The sequence below is a fragment of the Berghia stephanieae genome, chromosome 5 (genome assembly GCF_034508935.2).
Source record: "Berghia stephanieae isolate SIO BIC M18660-M18661 chromosome 5, UCSD_Bste_1.3, whole genome shotgun sequence".
NCBI classification, from domain to species: domain Eukaryota; kingdom Metazoa; phylum Mollusca; class Gastropoda; order Nudibranchia; family Aeolidiidae; genus Berghia; species Berghia stephanieae.
This window is the reverse complement of record NC_088364.1, coordinates 67,021,958-67,040,087: the sequence shown is the minus strand read 5'-3', so window position 1 is coordinate 67,040,087 and position 18,130 is coordinate 67,021,958. Positions and strand designations below refer to the sequence as shown.

The window sequence follows — 18,130 nt, the reverse complement described above, 5'->3', positions numbered from 1 at the left end:
ATGAGAACTTTCTGTCTATTTCATAATTAATATCCTGTACTTTATATCTTACTATATATTACTTAATGCATATCAGTTTTTTTTATCACTGTGACAGGGCAGCAAAGGCCACACTATTGGCCTAATTTAGGTCTTATTAGGTATTGTATTGTCTTGTGATATTGTAATGAATGAAACTGCGGTAGTATGAAGTCAAAGTACAGGAAAACGACTTTTGTTTACATTTTTACTGTCGATTTTTGATTGGCGAATTTACCAGTGACATTTCCTTTGAAATTTTAATTTCGTTTGCCTTAATTTGACAATGCCAGAAGATTTTGCCAATCTCTCTTCTGACCTACATGCCATTGAGACTTGTGTAAAAAGCAGATTTGAGTTTAAAAAGACGATGACTATTCTGTTTTCCGGCATTTACAGGTCTGATGATAGCTGGCAGTTAATATTCTTCTTGTACGCTAATGCACTGACACGAATAAGGTGCACTTCGTATAAATCCACAATACAATATAAAAAATACACAATATGTCAAAATATTATGACAAGTCTACACACACTGATTTAAATTTTATTGCTCGAGGTCCGAAAAAGTAAAAACAAAGAAGTTTAATAATAGTTTCAATTTAATTCACAAGGATAAAAGAAGTGGATATTTCGGGTTTCCCCTTTGTTGACAAAATATATGATATTAAGACATAAAATACTTAGAACGAATGTGGAAGAGGATGGTTACAAACATCAACCATTACCATTTCAATATCTGCTTTGTTGATAAAGGGGAAACCTCAAACGTCTACACCATTTGTCAATTAAATAGAAGTTTTCATTCAATTTATTAATTATTTTCACTTTTCACTTCAATCTGCATACTACATAGTCAAATACTATGTAGCTATGTTAATCAGTCGTATATAAACAACAATTATATCTTTACAGTTTTGATGTATTGGTATAACATACTTAAATACAATATTGCTGACTACTCATAATTAATACTGAGTAGGTTTATATATTTTTGCCACTAAAACAAAAATTACCGAATAATTGTATGTAATTATGATTTCACTTAAAGACGTCTTGTTCAAAAATCACAAAAGCCATTATTTATATCACAGTCTGGTATAGCTAAAACTGTTTACGTACAAGACATGATTCATATTTTGAATCGATCCACAAAAATAACCGGAAAATAAAAGATTATAGTATATAATTATATAGTTAAGTAAATAATGTTGAAATATTTTCACCAAACATGAAATCAAAGCAAAGAACATTATATGGTAAAAGTAATTTTTATGATGCAATGATGAAACAAAAGAAAAAACAAAATCAAATCAATAGTCCACTATGTTGTAGGTTTTTTTTTCTAACACTGCACATTGATATTAACTGGTGTTATTTCATAAAGTTGGTCACCATCAATTTTTAAGTTATTTTCTAAAGGAGATTTCAAAACATCAATACCCATTCTCTCTTTGTTTAAATAGCGAGTAAGGTAATTATGCTGTCTTAGACAAAAGTCAAGATAGATGATATAATATACTAGTTGCACATTTGAGCATAATTTTCTTTCTTGAACTCTCTCTTATGTCGCAGAAGTTAAGAGTGCGGCTATCATAAGAAAGGAAAGACTTAAGCATCACAGCTTATCTTGACTTAGAGATTTTATGATCTGCAGTTTTGCATATAAAAAGACAAACGTTGAACATCTCCTTGTATAAATCTACTGTTTAATCCATTCTTGTTTTGGTTAAGATGACTCCATTTGAATCAGTGATGTTACACAGATAGATGGTCCACATCCAATCCAACACTCTGTTGAACTTTCTCCACGGTGTAAGGTGCAACTGATGATGAAAAAATGAGAATGGAATGATACCAGATAATTATATTCTATTTAGAGATTGAATATTTAGATAAAATATTACATAAATCACATCCATCCAAAACGCTATCTCCCCCCCCCCCCCCCCCACACACACACAAAAACACAAAACAGACACTACTGCAAATTGTTTTTAATTAAATTACTTGTTTGCAAACCTAATTTCTTTATGGATGAAAAATACTTATTGCTTATTTTGAAATAACAAGGTATTGAACTGGTAGGTCACTTTTGGCGATGGTGAAAACTTTAGGATTGGAAATAGAGTGATTTGCATCTCTTTCGAAAGATTCATGCTCTGATATTTATCATTTTATTTTTCTCAAGCTGAAATTCTGATCTTAAATTTCTATCTAGATCTCTGTTTCTCTCTCTCTCTCTCTCTCTCTCTCTCTCTCTCTCTCTCTCTCTCTCTCTCTCTCTCTCTCTCTCTCTCTCTCTCTCTCTCTCTCTCTCTCTCTCTCTCTCTCTCTTTCTCTCTCTCTTTTTCTAGCTATCTGTCTATCTACCTATATCTCCCCTCTCCCCCCCCCCCCTCTCTCTCTGTGTCTCTCCTTAACACACATACACAAACACATATGCAATAAACACTATCTACTACAGCTATCTCCATTTCCTCTTACCAGTGTCCATAAAGTCTTCTGCCCCAAACAAGTCCTTACGTGCAGACAGAACAGCTGCCTTATTGGCCAATAAAGCTCCCACAGACATGCATAATGGTGGTTCACCTACAGCTGGAAACAGAAAAAATAATTTTAAGACAAAGTTCTTTAGAGTCATTGCTCTGTGTTCATAATAAAATAATAAGCCTTTAAGTTTACTAAACATCTTCACGTTTTAATAAATTAAATTGAATAATTGCCAAGGAATTTTTTAATTGGAGTTTTAAAAAGTTGACGATTTTTCTCTTATTTCAATTTATTTACTAATTTCAAGTTAATTTTTATCTGCGGATATTTCCATATTTCTATTTGAGATATAAATTCACAAAATGGGTATCTGAAAATAGTGTTATCTGGTTCTTTAACTGATTTGTGTCTTACACCAGTGCTTGCTTTGCATTGAATGCTTTTATTTATCTTGTGTCTCTCAATGAGTACAAACATGCTTAAAGTAAGCTTTACAAGGTTATAACCATCAAAGATGACTCCATTTGAAGTACCCTCTGTCTTTGTTTCACAAGAAATCCTTCAGAGTGACTGCGCCTAGATTGTGGAATTCCTTTTCATATAATACTTGTGGTTTTAAATTCTAGAAATTACCTTTGGCACTCAAAAACCCGAGTGGATTTGGTTTGTCTGGCAAGAGGTGAATTCTCCAGTCAATGGGAATGTCTTTGCTTGTCGGTGGCTTGTACTCCTGTCAGGGAGACACAACATAATATACCCTGATTGTCAGCAGAGGCATTGTTGTTGTTTCTACCCCTATTGTTGGTGGTGCTATCCCCCCCCCCCCCTCTTTTTTTTTCTTTCTTATTTGCTGTTAATATTGCTTTTGCTGATTTGCTTACAATGATAATCATGTGATGATGATGATGATGATGATGATGATAATGACGACGATGATGATGATGATAATAATGATGATGTCCTGCTCAGTCTGACTGAGTCAATCGTTTTATATAAGAAGAATTAAAAGGAGAGGGAAATTATTTTTAAGTGGTAAGAATGACTCTGGGGACGCTGTAAGAACAATGGCACATGTGCTAGGGCAAAGTGACTTGCTCAAAGCTCCACAGCTCAGACGTGGTGCTTTTTGGTTAAAGAAGAGAAGATGCCAGGCTTCTGTACCAGCAAGAGGAGACACTGGGTGGTGTCAAATCGACTCAGTTCAAGAACCCGCTTAACAGCAGCAACACTTCATCACTGGGAACTCTCCACCTGTCCCATGTGTATGCTGTGGACAAGAACCTAATAGTGCAGAGCATCTATTCATGCGCTGTGTTGTGATAAGGCTGTTCATGACTTTGCACAAGAGCAGCAACGATTTCGTTGCCTAAATAGATCAGCATAACAATGTAGTGTGAGACCATTATAAGATGCTGCATATGCTAGGGCAAAGTGACTTGCTCAAGGCTACACAGCATGACAGATGGGAGTCAAACGTGTACCTCTAGGTTAAAAGATGAAGACCTGGTATACTGTTAAGCCATGATGATAGATATTTATACACATCAAGTGTTTTGTGACACTTAAGAAAATAAAATAAAACATTTTAAAGTATTTCCGATGTTACCATTGATAATGTGAATTAGCTTTAATTAAGCCCATCAAATCAAAAAGTCTAAAAAATCAAAAAGAGAAATGGGATGCAGTAACAACCAAATATATGAATAAATCAATAAAAACTTTAATTAATTTTTTTAACAAAGAAATTTAAAAAGAAGAAAAAAACAAACAAAAAACAAACAAACCGAAACTGAACCATAAATATGTATTTCATACCCATGTTCCATCATTCAGTATGGCTCCTGTCTTTTCATCAAAGATGGTGTCCTCGACAAATAGCAGCCCAGCCCAATAACAAAGGCACCCTCGATTTGGCCAATATCAATGGATGGATTCAAACTTTGGACATAAAAACATACAAAGTTATGACTATAACAGACCTGCTTACTACTACGAAAAATTCGTAGTTCTATAAATTTTTTGTTTCAATTGCACAAATTATGTATTCAGTCCTCAGAAAGACTGGTTTGACACTTCCAATGAAAATGTAGGCACTACAATCATTGCGCTCAATAAAACAAAAGAATTTAGCCCAAGTTTCGTATCCTTGCTTTTAAAGTCAATTACCTACATCTAAATCATCCAAACATAACTGATTTGAGATGGTGAGTCACAATTATTAGAGAAAATATAATGTAAGACAGATTGCTCTAATGGGTTTTGTCTGTCTCTTAATGAACATTGAGTTGTTGCCCAGCTTAGAAGCCTTGAAAATTATTAAAATCTCCTAAACAAAATAAATTCTGAGATATTTAAGCCAAAATTACTAATCAATCTTTGTAAGCTTATTTTTTCTCTCTCTCATGACTTATACAATAAATAATGTAATTATATTTTTTTAAAATAAAACACAATAACTTGCCATCCATCTGTCTCTTAACTCCATCGCATCCGGCATGTATGAAAATGTAATTTTATTTCAAATTCTAAATAAAATACATGCTTGTTGAACTTATATGAAGCCACTGTTTACCTCTCGCCAAATTCTCCTAGGAAATCCACCCTGAGTATCTGTGATTCTCCAGTCAGAATATCCACTTCTGTTTCAAAGACTGCTGCAGCATACACGAAATAGCTGAAAAATTTATTGCCATCGTCTGGAGGAAATTGCCTATACAAAATGAATCCAAAAAAAAAAAAAGAAAAAAAAGAAGACATTTCATGCACAAAAATCTCCAAGACATATTTCGTCGTAAAATATAATGCATAGTTGAAATAGAAAACCTATTACATTCATTAATAATTTTACTTGGTGACAAAAAGGCACTGTTTAAGAATTCATCTTATACCAACTATATTCTTGGTGGGTTTTTTTTCTTTTGCCATTCCATGAATTTACAATCCTAGTATTTTTCCAATAAATGAAGAAAAAAAAATAGATACTAAAAAAAATAATTTAAAATGGAGACTTACAAAAACTTAGCTTGAAGATCAATCTGGCTACTTGCACACTTGGCACATAGTTCTTTCCAGTTCAGATTTGGGAATTTCTCACGGATTGGCTGCATCCGTTCATTCAGAATCCTACAAGCTTGAATGGCAGCCTGGTTTGATATATTAATGAGATAGAAATGGCAAATGACCTTTGGTACTATATGAGTATATAGTAGTAGTAGTATAGTAAAAGAATAGTAGTAGTAGTAGTAGTATGTAGTAGTAGTAGTAGTAGTAGTATAGATAGTAGTAGTAGTAGTAGTAGTAGTAGTAGTAGTAGTAGTAGTAGTAGTAGTAGTAGTAGTAGTAGTAGTAGTAGTAGTATAGTAGTAGTAGTAGTAGTAGTAGTGTATAGTAGTAGTAGTAGTAGTAGTAGTAAGTAGTAGTAGTAGTAGTAGTAGTAGTAGTAGTAGTAGTAGTATAGTAGTAGTAGTAGTAGTAGTAGTAGTAGTAGTAGTAGTAGTAGTATAGTAGTAGTAGTAGTAGTAGTATAGTAGTAGTAGTAATAGTAGTAGTAGTAGTAGTAGTATAGTAGTATAGTAGTAGTAGTAGTAGTAGTAGTAGTAGTAGTAGTAGTAGTATAGTAGTAGTAGTAGTAGTAGTAGATAGTAGTAGTAGTAGTAGTAGTAGTAGTAGTAGTATAGTAGTATATAGTAGTAGTAGTAGTAGTATAGTAGTATAGTAGTAGTAGTAGTATAGTAGTAGTAAGTAGTAGTAGTAAGTAGTAGTTAGTAGTATAGTAGTAGTAGTATAGTAGTATAGTAGTATAGTATAGTAGATAGTAGTATATAGTAGTATTTTAGTAGTAAGAAAGGCATGTTTAAGATATCTATATAAGTATATTATGTAAGAATAGTGTTAGTATTGCATTAGAATTAATCAGTATAGTTTAATAAATAGAAGTAAAAAAATAGATACTAAGTAAATATTAAATGGAGTTACAAAATAGTGAAGATAATTGGTACTTGAGATATGATAGTTTTAGTTAGTAGTTTGAATTTAGGATTAGTGATGTTATTAGAGATTAAAGTTATATGAGTGTTGATATAGTTAATAGATAGAAATGATATATGACCTTTAGTACTAATGTAGTAGTAGTAGTAGTAGTAGCGTATGGCTACACCTCAAAATTCATTTCGGCAACCCAGCTTCGGAAGTCTTCCTCCATCCTAAGAACTGTTTTATATCCACCTGAAAGTTTAGTAACTCGACAGTGGAGGACGATGTGATCGCTGGTCTCTGGAGCTCCTAACATTTTCAGCAGGGGTACTAATGGTGAAATTTAACAAAGAGTCAAAACAATACTAGTTTCACTTCCCTAGCGTTTCCTTAACAACTTAATAACTGACCATGAAAAATAGCAAATCATGCATATTAATTATTGGAGATGAAAGAAAAGGAGGGTAAGGGTGGAGAGACAGAGAGAGAGAGAGAGAGAGAGAGAGAGAGAGAGAGAGAGAGAGAGAGAGAGAGAGAGAGAGAGAGAGAGAGAGAGAGAGAGAGAGAGAGAGAGAGAGAGAGAGAGAGAGAGAGAGAGAGAGAGAGATAAGGTGCATTATAAACCATAATTAGTATTACAAAATAAAGACTGTGATGTGTGTTCAATTTAACTTTAAATTGACCACAAAGGACAATTACATAAGATTTAGTATTGACTTACTTACTGATTGCTTTATATTGAATCTTTAAGTTTAAATAATTTTTGGATTGAATGGTCTTCAATGCACAATAGGCCTTACTTGTGCAGCCGTCTCACTTGAAGTGCTGCCCCCTGACGGATTAGGGTTTGGAATGATGCCATTTTGATTGGGTCTGACCTTGATGTAGTCCATGGGAATCCCAAGAGCGTGGGCCACAGCTTGAGCAACCTGTATTTAATTACAAATATAATGAACTAAAACCATATATTTTTACTAACAGTAAAGCTAGATATATGGTTGCTCCAACCTGATCAAAATGACTGGATGTCTGAATAGCCAGATAAGCCTAATTGAACTTTATACGATAATATAGAAAAAAATTTGTTCCAACGGTTGAGCTCTTAATACCTGTGCAACCCGAGTAATTGGCATGAGACTGTATTAAAGTCCTGTTGAGGTAATAACAAAGAAAGAAACACGCCCTGGACTAACATGACATAGTTTTTAAAAATATTAAAATGAATGGATTATAGTGTATCATATCCAGAGTTTTTTTTACGACCACAAATTTGGTCAAAAATTGTGATTTACTTTTAATATTTCCAAAACAGAAAAGTCAACTTGAAATTTTAAAATTGAACTATATTAGATTATCACCATTCCTCGGATTTTTATTTTTTTAAAAAAGCCAAACAAAAACAAAGAAAAGAAAATAGAAAAAGATAAAAGAAATGTAGTCACCTTAGTGTATAGACCTTGGCCCATCTCCACGCCAGACTGTGTGACAAAGACAGTTCCGTCTCTGGCATAGATGGACACATGGGCCCCCTGGGTGGCCCCAAAACTTGACTATGCCATATTTGAGTACAGTCATTGTGATGCCCCGTTTCTTCCAAAGGTTTTCCTTGAAAACAACAACAAATGAATAATGTAAACTCTGATTCAATTAAAGCATTTAATGGGAAAAGCTGTCTTGAATGTTATCAAAACATAAGGAAAATGGTTTGGTTGTGTTGGGTGGGGTTGGGGGGGGGGGGGGGGGGGGAGGCGAGGGGGGTACAGGATGACTGGAAGGAGGAGAGGTACGGAAGCAAATAAATAAATTTAAATCTCGAGGAAAGTAAATTTTAGCCCCTTAAATATTGAAAAGACTTTCCAAGATAAAATTTTAAAAACATTGAAAATTTGAAAATAAGTTTTCCATTTGCCTTTTCTTTCTATTAATTCTTTCCTTTTTTTTGATAACTAAGAATGGTCTTATCCAAAATGTCACGCCAATAATAGTAGATTGGTAAGCATATTACGATTGAGCTGTAATGTAGCTTAAATGGGATTAAACCCTTGAAAGGCGTCAAATTAAGTTATGATTGACTACATAGTAAATCAAATCAGTCAATCAATGAACATTCTGTAATAGCCAGTCATAAGCAACACATACATGATGAGATTTCCTGTTCGCTTTTACTCTATCAATAATTTTCTTTCACAAGTGAACAAAAAATGTCTTTTTCATTCATTCCCATAGGAGATGGTTTTATTTAGGGTCTATCCTAGGGAAAACTGGAATAATTGTGTCAGGCAGCTCTGCAAAGGAGCTAAGGCAAAGTCACAGTATGAAGCTAAGATAATACCACTGTGCCGCGGCCATAGAAGAGAAATGCAACATGACTTGCATCACTCAATGGAAATCAATCTGACTTAAAGTTGACTCATTTACCTAATTATAAAATCTCCTTTTGTTAGTTTAGATTAGTTCATTGTAAGGTTGATGAACAAAATATCTATTCTAGTTCTAGTGGATATGCTAAAGAGAAATTTGTGATAAAATTTGTTTAACTAAAGAGCATGATACAATTTTAGGCCATTAGGAATTATTTTTTTAATCAAGCATAAAAAACCAGCACCTTTGGACATATGAAAGTTCCAAATTAATCTCTGTGTTTAAGGATTTATAAGGAATTCGGCCAACCTATCTTTTCATTCTAGTCGCTAATTGCTAATATTCCATGCCGGATTGTTTCATGATGACATTAGACTTAAATCTAAAGTAAATCTGACTGGGTGAAAGATCAAATAATAAACAAGTAGAAAAATCTTACCGACCTGATTAAAGATGGCAACTTGTTCCATCCTCCTTTCCACCTCTGCCATCGCCTTCAGGCGGTGCCAACATTCTTCCAATTGGCAGTCTTTCATATCATAGCCATGGAAATCAACCTAAAGGGAAATAATACAAATAATGATAGAAGTATTTTAAATACAAGAAAGAAAATAAAAGAATTTCCAATCCAATCCAATGTAAACTAAATTTTTGCAACTTCAACATTGAAGATAGACACATTTGTGTGGAGTGGGATGGTGTTAGGTTATGGCTCTGTATGACTATGGTAGAAATGTTTTCTAATTGACAAGTAAATTTCCCACAACAGTCAGAATTTCTCAGGTTATCAGGGAGGGAATTCTATGACTTTATCGTACTTCTGATTCCTCGCTCTATTCTTATCCCCCCCCCCCCCCAAAAAAAAAAAAAAAACCCCACAAAACATAAACCCTCCTCCCCCTTATAAAACCAACAAACAACAAACAAATAAAACAAAGCATAACATTAAAAAAGAAAATTTCAAAAGGAAACGTAAAACGAAGAACAGAGTAATGATCAGGAGATGAAAAGATTACTATAGACTACAATGGCATCCTTTAAATATGGTTAAATATTTCGGCTAAAAAGATGCGAGCTTCTTATTCTCTAGGTATTTTACATCTCCCTTAGGTTGGTCGATGCCAAAAATGAAGTCTCTTCCATTCGAAATTGATTGAAATGATTAAATAAATACGAAGATTTAGTTGTCTAACACAGTAATTGATTAGTTACCTGGTCTTTTCTAATAAGATTGATCTCTTTGAAGACAATGGGGTGCATGTTGACAGCTTTGGCCGCATGCTCCACAATAGTCTCAACCATCAAACCGGCTGGAGCAGCACCTGGACAAGTAGAAGGACAGACACATGGAGTAAGTCTATCTATAAATGTTATTTAACAAATATAGAACAATCTTCTGCTCTCCAATCACTTGTACTCCTGGTCTCTCTTTCTCTCTCTCTCCCCTCTCCCTCCGCTCCCCCCTCTCTTTTTTTCTTGTCTGTCTCCTTTTCCTTTTCTTGTCTGTCTGTCTCTGTCTGTCTTCTCTTCTCTCTTCTTTTTATTTTTTTTTTTACAAAAATATTTTCGGAGAATACAGGACACCTTCGGTATAACACTCATCAGTGAGATTGGCTGAAGTAACCTGTACAGATACAGATGACCTGGAGACCTGAAGACTTTCTGCTTCAAAACCCTTCTTCAGCCAACAACAAAAACATAAATACATTACTAAAAAAACGAATCAACGGCTAAATATTTCGTATGTCCTTTTCAACAAAGAGGATCTGTTTTTTTAGTAATGAATCTATGTTTTTATTGCGGTTTTTTTTTGTGGCTGAAGAAGGGTTTTGAGCCCGAAACATTCTGTGTTTGGTATTTTGTTCATTCCTGAGGTTGTTATATTCATTTATGTTAATTACTTTTCAAAGTTTCTTGCTATTGTTTCTTTTACCTGGAGCTCTGACAGCCGACATGCGCTGCTTATTAGTCATCATAAGGTGAAGTCTAACATGCCAATGAGGAACGTAATAACCTGGGGAAAAAGGCAAAATGGAGAAGGGTATTACTATGGGTTATCCCTTTTTACTTTGTATATATTATGTAATCAATGTATTATTTTGAATTCAAGACACACACACAATGTTTCAGACTGGAAAATAAAGTTTTACATCATCATCATCATCATCATCATCATTATTATTATTATTATTATTATTATCATCATCCTCATTATTTATCAATATTATGATCATCATTATTATTATTATCATTATCATTATTTATCAATATTGTTATCATCATTATTATTATTATTATTATCAAGCTTTCCTTAACATCTCATCATTAACTCACCAAGGTCCATGTAAAGCCAGTGAAGGAACAGTTCCCATGCAGCAGTGGCATTGCATCCAGCGTCCATGTAAAAATCCATATCAATTGCTTGGATTTTCCCATCAGAATTTACACCAGCCTATCAGGAACAAATAATGAGGATGGATCGTGGTAGAGATAAATAGAATGAAGAATAAAGACAAGTAATGGATTGCCAAAAATAACTGCGTGTTTCTTCTCCTTCTATCCCCATTTATCTAGTTAAATGTATAGTTATATTTGTGAGAGATTATTTTTTTTTTTTTATTTGTAAATCTTTTTCTATTATACTACCTTGTATTTTTGTTTTTAATATCATGATTTGTAAACATTTGAGTGTATTCCTCTTAGAGGGGACCTACGCTTGTGTCTGAATAAAACTTTTATGTGATTTCAAACTAAGTACACTGATAGTGAGCTCTTGGAATCTAGATATGTTCCCTATTTGAACCATCCCCCTTTGTCTTACTTTTTCTTGGGTGTTTTAATTGTAATTCTAGAATTTTTTGACTATCCCATATTCCTCCTTTTTTACTGGTGCTGATATGACCTAAATGTGCCGCAAGCTCCATAAAACCCTCAAAAACAAACTGCACGAGGCAACTAAGGCTCAATGATTGTAAGCTGGATTATTTTGATTGATTGTTTTGGGTTTTTATTAATGTCAAAAGATTTATACGTTTGATTTACATTGATGTCAACTGTAATGATTTTGTTTTTTTTAAAAATAGAATCTTTTTTATCTTACCTTATTTTTACCTTCTAAAAGGCTAACTAGGACAATGAACCCTTTCAAAGTTTTATACATGTGACATGTTTCAAATCTAATGCCATTTTAAATGTTAACAATACAATGAACTATAGAATTTTGTTTAAATTTAGTTTTACACCTTGATATATAAATTTTTAATTAATCACCTCTTGTAAAAGTAACAGAAGTAACAGGGAAGAATGTAAAAAGGACTGCTGGATCCATACATATACTATCTGAAGGTCTGAAGGTCTGATAACTCATGGGCTGATGGGCTCATTGTTGTAATGAAAATACTCTCAAACCGATGCAAATTATTGTCCATTAAAACAATGTTAAATAGAGCCCATAATTGCGTTCAGTTATAAGACCTGCAAATAAGTGCATGCCAATCCACATCCAATCCAATCCAATTGTCAATATTTTAGATGCATGGGACATTTCTGTCCATTATGCAAAAGTTATTTACGGTTCTAAATCATGTAAAATTAAGAACACCGTGTCTCTCTAAAAGGATAAGCTGTTGATCATTGTGTTTGGTAATTTGTTCCAGTCCTCAATGGTCCGAGGAAAGAAGCTGAACTTGTATGCATCAGTGTCTGTCTGTGGTTTTGTAAATTTCCTGCTGTGATTGTTTCTTGTTGAATAGGTGCTTTGTTGCGGCATGAGGCAAGATGGGATTGTTATTGATCTGTATACATCATACACCATTTTTAAAAAAATTCATTACAAATTGATGGTGACTGAAATTCAAAAATGTCTAAAAAAAAGTAGTCCTTCAGAGCCCATGGAGCTGGAATTTATCCTTATTTCTATAACATGAAACGGACAGCAGCAATTGTTTGGTACCCTTTAGATAGGACGATAGTCTATCGCAAAGTACTTTCCACCAGATCTAATAGAGCCAGCTACTCATTTACTGCTCGGTGGCCGTGGGTTGGAAAAAAATCTCAGCTGCACCGGGGGTCAATCTTGGTCCCTTTGTGTGTGAAGCAAAAGCTCTACCAACTGAGCTATTGGGACCCCCAAAATGTCTAAACTGTTCAAATAATATACATTTTGAAAGGAATCTTACTTTATATCTATTCAGAATGGGTGGCCGCTTTCCACTCATGGTCATCACATTGGACAAGGATGTGGCCACTCGCACTGGTCTGATGGATAAAACAAGATATGATTTTTAAATAAACAAACCAATAAAAAACTTGAGCATTTATAATGCGCAACATCCACTAAACATGCTCAAAGGTTGTTTTTTAGTCAAAATAACATTTAACATGTAGGATGAGACATGATGCCTGTTGGGTGATATCACAATTTTTTTCCCCGACAGAGACAATGCTGTTAACGGCCAGGTACTCATTTTTTTACATCTCAGTATATTGACAGCATGTAAGTTAGGAGCCTTTAACAAGGACTCAGGTAGGAATTGCTTAGAGCGGGACTTGAACCCAGGATGATTGTCATACAACAAGACCACATAACAACACAAAATTATCAAATATGATGATAACATTTTTGTCTATGTTGTGAGGAAGGTCAAGTTCCAGGTACAATTTCAAATTACTTGTTAATGTTGACACAAGTGTGACATAAAGGCTATATGGCCTAGTGTGTGTGTGTGAGAGAGAGAGAGAGAGAGAGAGAGAGAGAGAGAGAGAGAGAGAGAGAGAGACAGAGACAGAGACAGAGAGAGACAGAGAGAAAGAGAGAGAGATTACACACCTTCCTGTGAGATATGCTGCAAGAGATGCAGCACCAGTGGCCGGTCCACAGTCAAAGGTTTTGCCACCAAATCCTCCCCCGATTCGAGGCACAGTCACATTGATACTGAAATACGACATTGTGGAGAAAGACAACTGAATAAACTGTGGATTTTAATGAATATATACAGTCTTTATCGAACAAATTTATTATTGAAAGGTTAATTTCATCTCAAGTCATAAATTTGCATTATAAAACATACCTCTCTTATGCGTCACCACCATCATCATCATCATCACCATTATCATCATTATCATCCCCATTATCATCATTAAACACGTAAACAAGTGAACTTTTAATACTTACTAATTCATGGGTTTGCCAATGACAGTAGCAGCTACACATTGACTCATATCTGCATACTGTGTCGACACGTACATATCAATGCCATCCTCAGAGGGAACAGCGAGAGAGATCTGGGGATTACATGAAAACATGTGATATTCATTTATTAGATCCATGTCCTTATAAGCTATTAGTGATAAAGGTCAAAAGTTAACTCACTCCTAGAGATTTTTGCCACTTTTCAAGATTGGAAAAAATGTATTAAAAATGAGCATGTACATAGATAATTTTATTCAACTACCACCAACACGTATAAACTAAAAACATTAACTTTGATACTACGCCTATAATTTGTCTCAGAAAAATGTAATAAATAGGCATGGGGTAAAAGTAACATGGGTAAACTACGGGTACAGTCGGTTTTTAGGGTTGAGTGATTAAGATGAGATTCAGCAGCACGAGACAGAGGTTTACAAACACAGTGGAATCCTGATAAAACCAACACAGCTGGACCAGAAGGTTTGGTTAACAGTAAGCAAGATTGACTCTATCAATGGAACACATTTAAATATAGAATAGAAAATTTGGGACCAACAAGAGGTGTTGACTTTGTCTTTATTTGTTTAGTTAAAAATTTTTAAAAAAATAAAAAAATTTGAGCTTTATATAGCGCAATATCCACTAAATGTGCTCAAAGCACTTTACAAGTGGTCCCTGGTCAACAGCAACATTTAACATGTAGGACGGGACATGACACCTGTTAGGCAATATTACAATTTTTCGGACAAAGACAATGCTGTTAATGACCAGGTACTCATTTTACACCTGAGTACGGTGAGAGAAGGTGAGTAAAGAGCTTATAAGGGTTTTACGGCGCTTGCAACATATTTAGGTTATATCAGCAACAGTAAAAATGAAGAAAATGGGATAGTCAAATTCTAGAATTATAATTAATGCTCCCAAGAAAAGGTAACTGAACAAAAAGGGATCAGATGTAGATTCCAAGAGCATAACATCAGTGTACTTGGTTTGAGATAACCTATAAGTCTCATCCAGACACAAGCACAAGATGCAACTAAGAGGAATACACTCAAATGCTTACATTATACATTCAAAATAACAAATATAACAATACATAACAGAGAGATGATTTACAAGGAAAGAAAATATAATCTCTCAAAACAATAACTATGCATTTGACTGTTTCCCTCCCAGCCAAGGCACAGGACAAAATCAAGTAATCTCATTCCAAGACAAAGACAGAAAACAAATTGGAAAACAGATATTAAGGGATAGAAGACACAGTATGAGAGGTCAGGAACCTCACCCAGTGACTTTAAAAGTGTTGGCACAGAAACCTGGAAGCAGACTAAAGCCTTTAGAGAACAAGCTAGAGGTTTTTTATTAACATTTGTCTGTGTCAAATCCTAAACACAATCGGTAGGACAATTGCTCAACAGACACCCATTGCAAAAACCAAATGACTAAGAAAGTGGAAATGGATTGGACACGTCCTGAGAAGAGACCCATCCATCACAAGGACAGTGCTTGAATGGAATCCCCAAGGCCAGCAGCAGAGAGAACGCTCACCAATAATGTGGTGCTAAATTTGGAACAAAAAAGTGACAAAATGTCGTGGGGAGGGGGGGGGGGGGGGGGGGGGGGGGGGGCGGGAGAGGCAAAGGTGGTAGCCAGAGACCATCCCAGATGGAGAACCGTGGTGGAAGTTGTATGCTACAGGTGGAGTTAATAGGAATAAGTAAGAAAGTAAAAAAAGACTATTTGGATTTCACTGTAAATTCAATTGTTTATAGACTAATTAATTAATAAAGCGATTACATACAGTATAAAGAATGAAAAAGAACAAACAATATTTATATGGTTTAGTAAGAAAGTAAAAGTATTGACTCTATGTGGATTTCACTGTAAATTCTATTGTTTATATACTAAATAATTGATAACGCAAGTACTTACAGTAAGATATGAAGTGAGTAGAAAAGTGCCAGAAGACAATAGAGAATAAAAATTTTTTTCGCGGCGGTGGTGGGGTTTGAACCTGCGACCTTATTGGTACGACAACTCCGCCTGGCAGGTGAGAGCGTGGCTCTACCGTGTGAGCTATCCACGAACACAAAAATATTCGTTTCAAACCCAAAGTCATTTCTAGATCCCTCTCTCACCCACTTCTTGAGACCGCCGATTCGTTCGCCACCATCGCGAAGTAATTTTGACCAGCAGTTAAGCTTAATAGCCAATATTCTCATCACAAACATATAACATAGAAACGATTGAGACATTGAGTATGCTCCGGTGTATGGGGTGAATTTTTAATTCAGAAAAGTGAGTGGAGCAGGCACTTATGTTGGTAACAACAAGATATGAAGTGAGTAGAAAAGTGCCAGAAGACAATAGAGAATAAAAATTTTTTTCGCGGCGGTGGTGGGGTTTGAACCTGCGACCTTATTGGTACGACAACTCCGCCTGGCAGGTGAGAGCGTGGCTCTACCGTGTGAGCTATCCACGAACACAAAAAATATTCGTTTCAAACCCAAAGTCATTTCTAGATCCCTCTCTCACCCACTTCTTGAGATCGCCGATTCGTTCGCCACCATCGCGAAGTAATTTTGACCAGCAGTTAAGCTTAATAGCCAATATTCTCATCACAAACATATAACATAGAAACGATTGAGACATTGAGTATGCTCCGGTGTATGGGGTGAATTTTTAATTCAGAAAAGTGAGTGGAGCAGGCACTTATGAAGTACTTACAGTATAAACAAGGAATGGAGGACAAATACTTACATGGTTTTCCAGGAAGAAGTGAGTCTGTGATCCCATTCTTATCTCTCCCTCCACAACTTTGTCTGAAGATTTCATGGCCTCTAAAGTAAAATGGTAGAAAAAGTAAGGCGGTAAATACTTATTAAACAAAACAGCATTGAGACTGAGTTGAAGGCAGATGGACAAACCTGTGCCTGGATAACAAAAACTTCCAAAAACCAAGTTGGATGTGCGGCTATGTGGACTAAAAATTAAAAAAAAAAAAATTCCATTTATTCATCCCCATGGGAAAATTTGTCTTTAGGGTTTATTCCAATGGATGCCTGCAATTACCCAGGCATCAGCCACAGTGCAGTGCTGCAAAGTGAGCTAGGGCGAGGTGACTCAACATGGTGGCTGATTGAACTTGGTACCTTTCGGGTAAGAAGCAAAGATCGTACCGCTGAGCTATGCTGTCCCGAGGTATGACACTCGCTATCGGATCAGAAGGTCCTAGGTTCGAGCCTCGCTTGGTGCATAGTTGAGTCCTTGGAAAAGGCTCTTTACTCACATTCTCTCACCGTACTCAGGTGTAAATATGAGTACCTGGCATTGTCTCTGTCGGAAAAATATTGTAATGTCGCCTAAAAGGCTTCATGTCTTGTAATACACGTTACGTGTTGCTATTGGTCAGGGACCCTTTGTAAAGCGATTTGGTCCCTGACTAACAGCAACATGTAACAAGTAGTATGAGACATGATGCCTGTAGGCGAAATACAATTTTTTTTCAGACAGAGACAACACTGCTAAATAAAATAAATAAAAAAAAATAAAATTCCCTTTATTCATCCCATAGCAGAAAGTTGTCTCTAGGGTCTATTCCAAGGGAAGACTGGAATAATCCAGGCGTCAACCGCAGTGCAGTGCCACAAACTGAGCTAGGGCTAGATGACTTTCTCAAGGCCACACAGCGCAGCAGCGAGTGATCAAACTCAGTACCTTTCAGGTACGCAGCAAAGACCGTACTGCTGAGCTACACTGCCCCATACCATAATGGCCAGGTATTCATTTTACACCTGAGTACGGTGAGAGAATGTGAATGAAGAGATTTTTCCAAGGACTCAACTATGCGCCGAGCGAGGCTCAAACCCAGGACCTTCCGATCCAAAAGCGAGTATCATACCGCAAGACGAGTTTCGCAGTTGTAACTACAATACCTCCAGCCACCCCATCTTCAATGCCCTACCCAAAAACTAAATGATCATTTTACATTTATTTACATATCACATTGTGTATTTCAAGGTGATTAAGATGTCAAACATTTTTAAAAATTCATTCTGAAATTTGAATTAAATTAAAATGCTTTTATCTATC

The 18,130-nt window shown here is 35.4% G+C and overlaps 3 protein-coding genes across 3 annotated transcripts in view; 2 read left to right on the top strand and 1 right to left on the bottom strand.

Annotated features, from left to right (window-relative positions):
- LOC144973998 (uncharacterized) overlaps window positions 1–440 on the top strand; it is a 7,486-nt gene extending 7,046 nt beyond the window's left edge. The window contains exon 6 of the mRNA XM_078916887.1: window positions 418–440. Coding sequence (XP_078773013.1) covers window positions 418–440 — 23 coding nt within the window. The remainder of the gene's footprint in view (window positions 1–417) is intronic.
- The window catches only part of LOC144973468 (core histone macro-H2A.1-like), a 592,749-nt gene that overhangs the window by 127,155 nt on the left and 447,464 nt on the right, over window positions 1–18,130 (top strand). The gene's annotated exons all lie outside the window — the stretch shown is intronic.
- Window positions 603–18,130, bottom strand: part of LOC144973465 (uncharacterized) — a 48,244-nt gene continuing 30,716 nt past the window's right edge. The window contains 18 exon segments of the mRNA XM_078915938.1: window positions 603–1,844; window positions 2,506–2,616; window positions 3,145–3,241; window positions 4,327–4,382; window positions 4,385–4,449; window positions 5,084–5,221; window positions 5,524–5,654; window positions 7,284–7,412; window positions 7,926–8,033; window positions 8,035–8,088; window positions 9,288–9,401; window positions 10,057–10,166; window positions 10,778–10,858; window positions 11,179–11,296; window positions 13,023–13,101; window positions 13,673–13,777; window positions 14,018–14,127; window positions 16,799–16,878. Of these exon segments, the coding sequence (XP_078772064.1) occupies window positions 1,777–1,844; window positions 2,506–2,616; window positions 3,145–3,241; window positions 4,327–4,382; window positions 4,385–4,449; window positions 5,084–5,221; window positions 5,524–5,654; window positions 7,284–7,412; window positions 7,926–8,033; window positions 8,035–8,088; window positions 9,288–9,401; window positions 10,057–10,166; window positions 10,778–10,858; window positions 11,179–11,296; window positions 13,023–13,101; window positions 13,673–13,777; window positions 14,018–14,127; window positions 16,799–16,878 (1,754 nt within the window). The 3' untranslated portion in view covers window positions 603–1,776.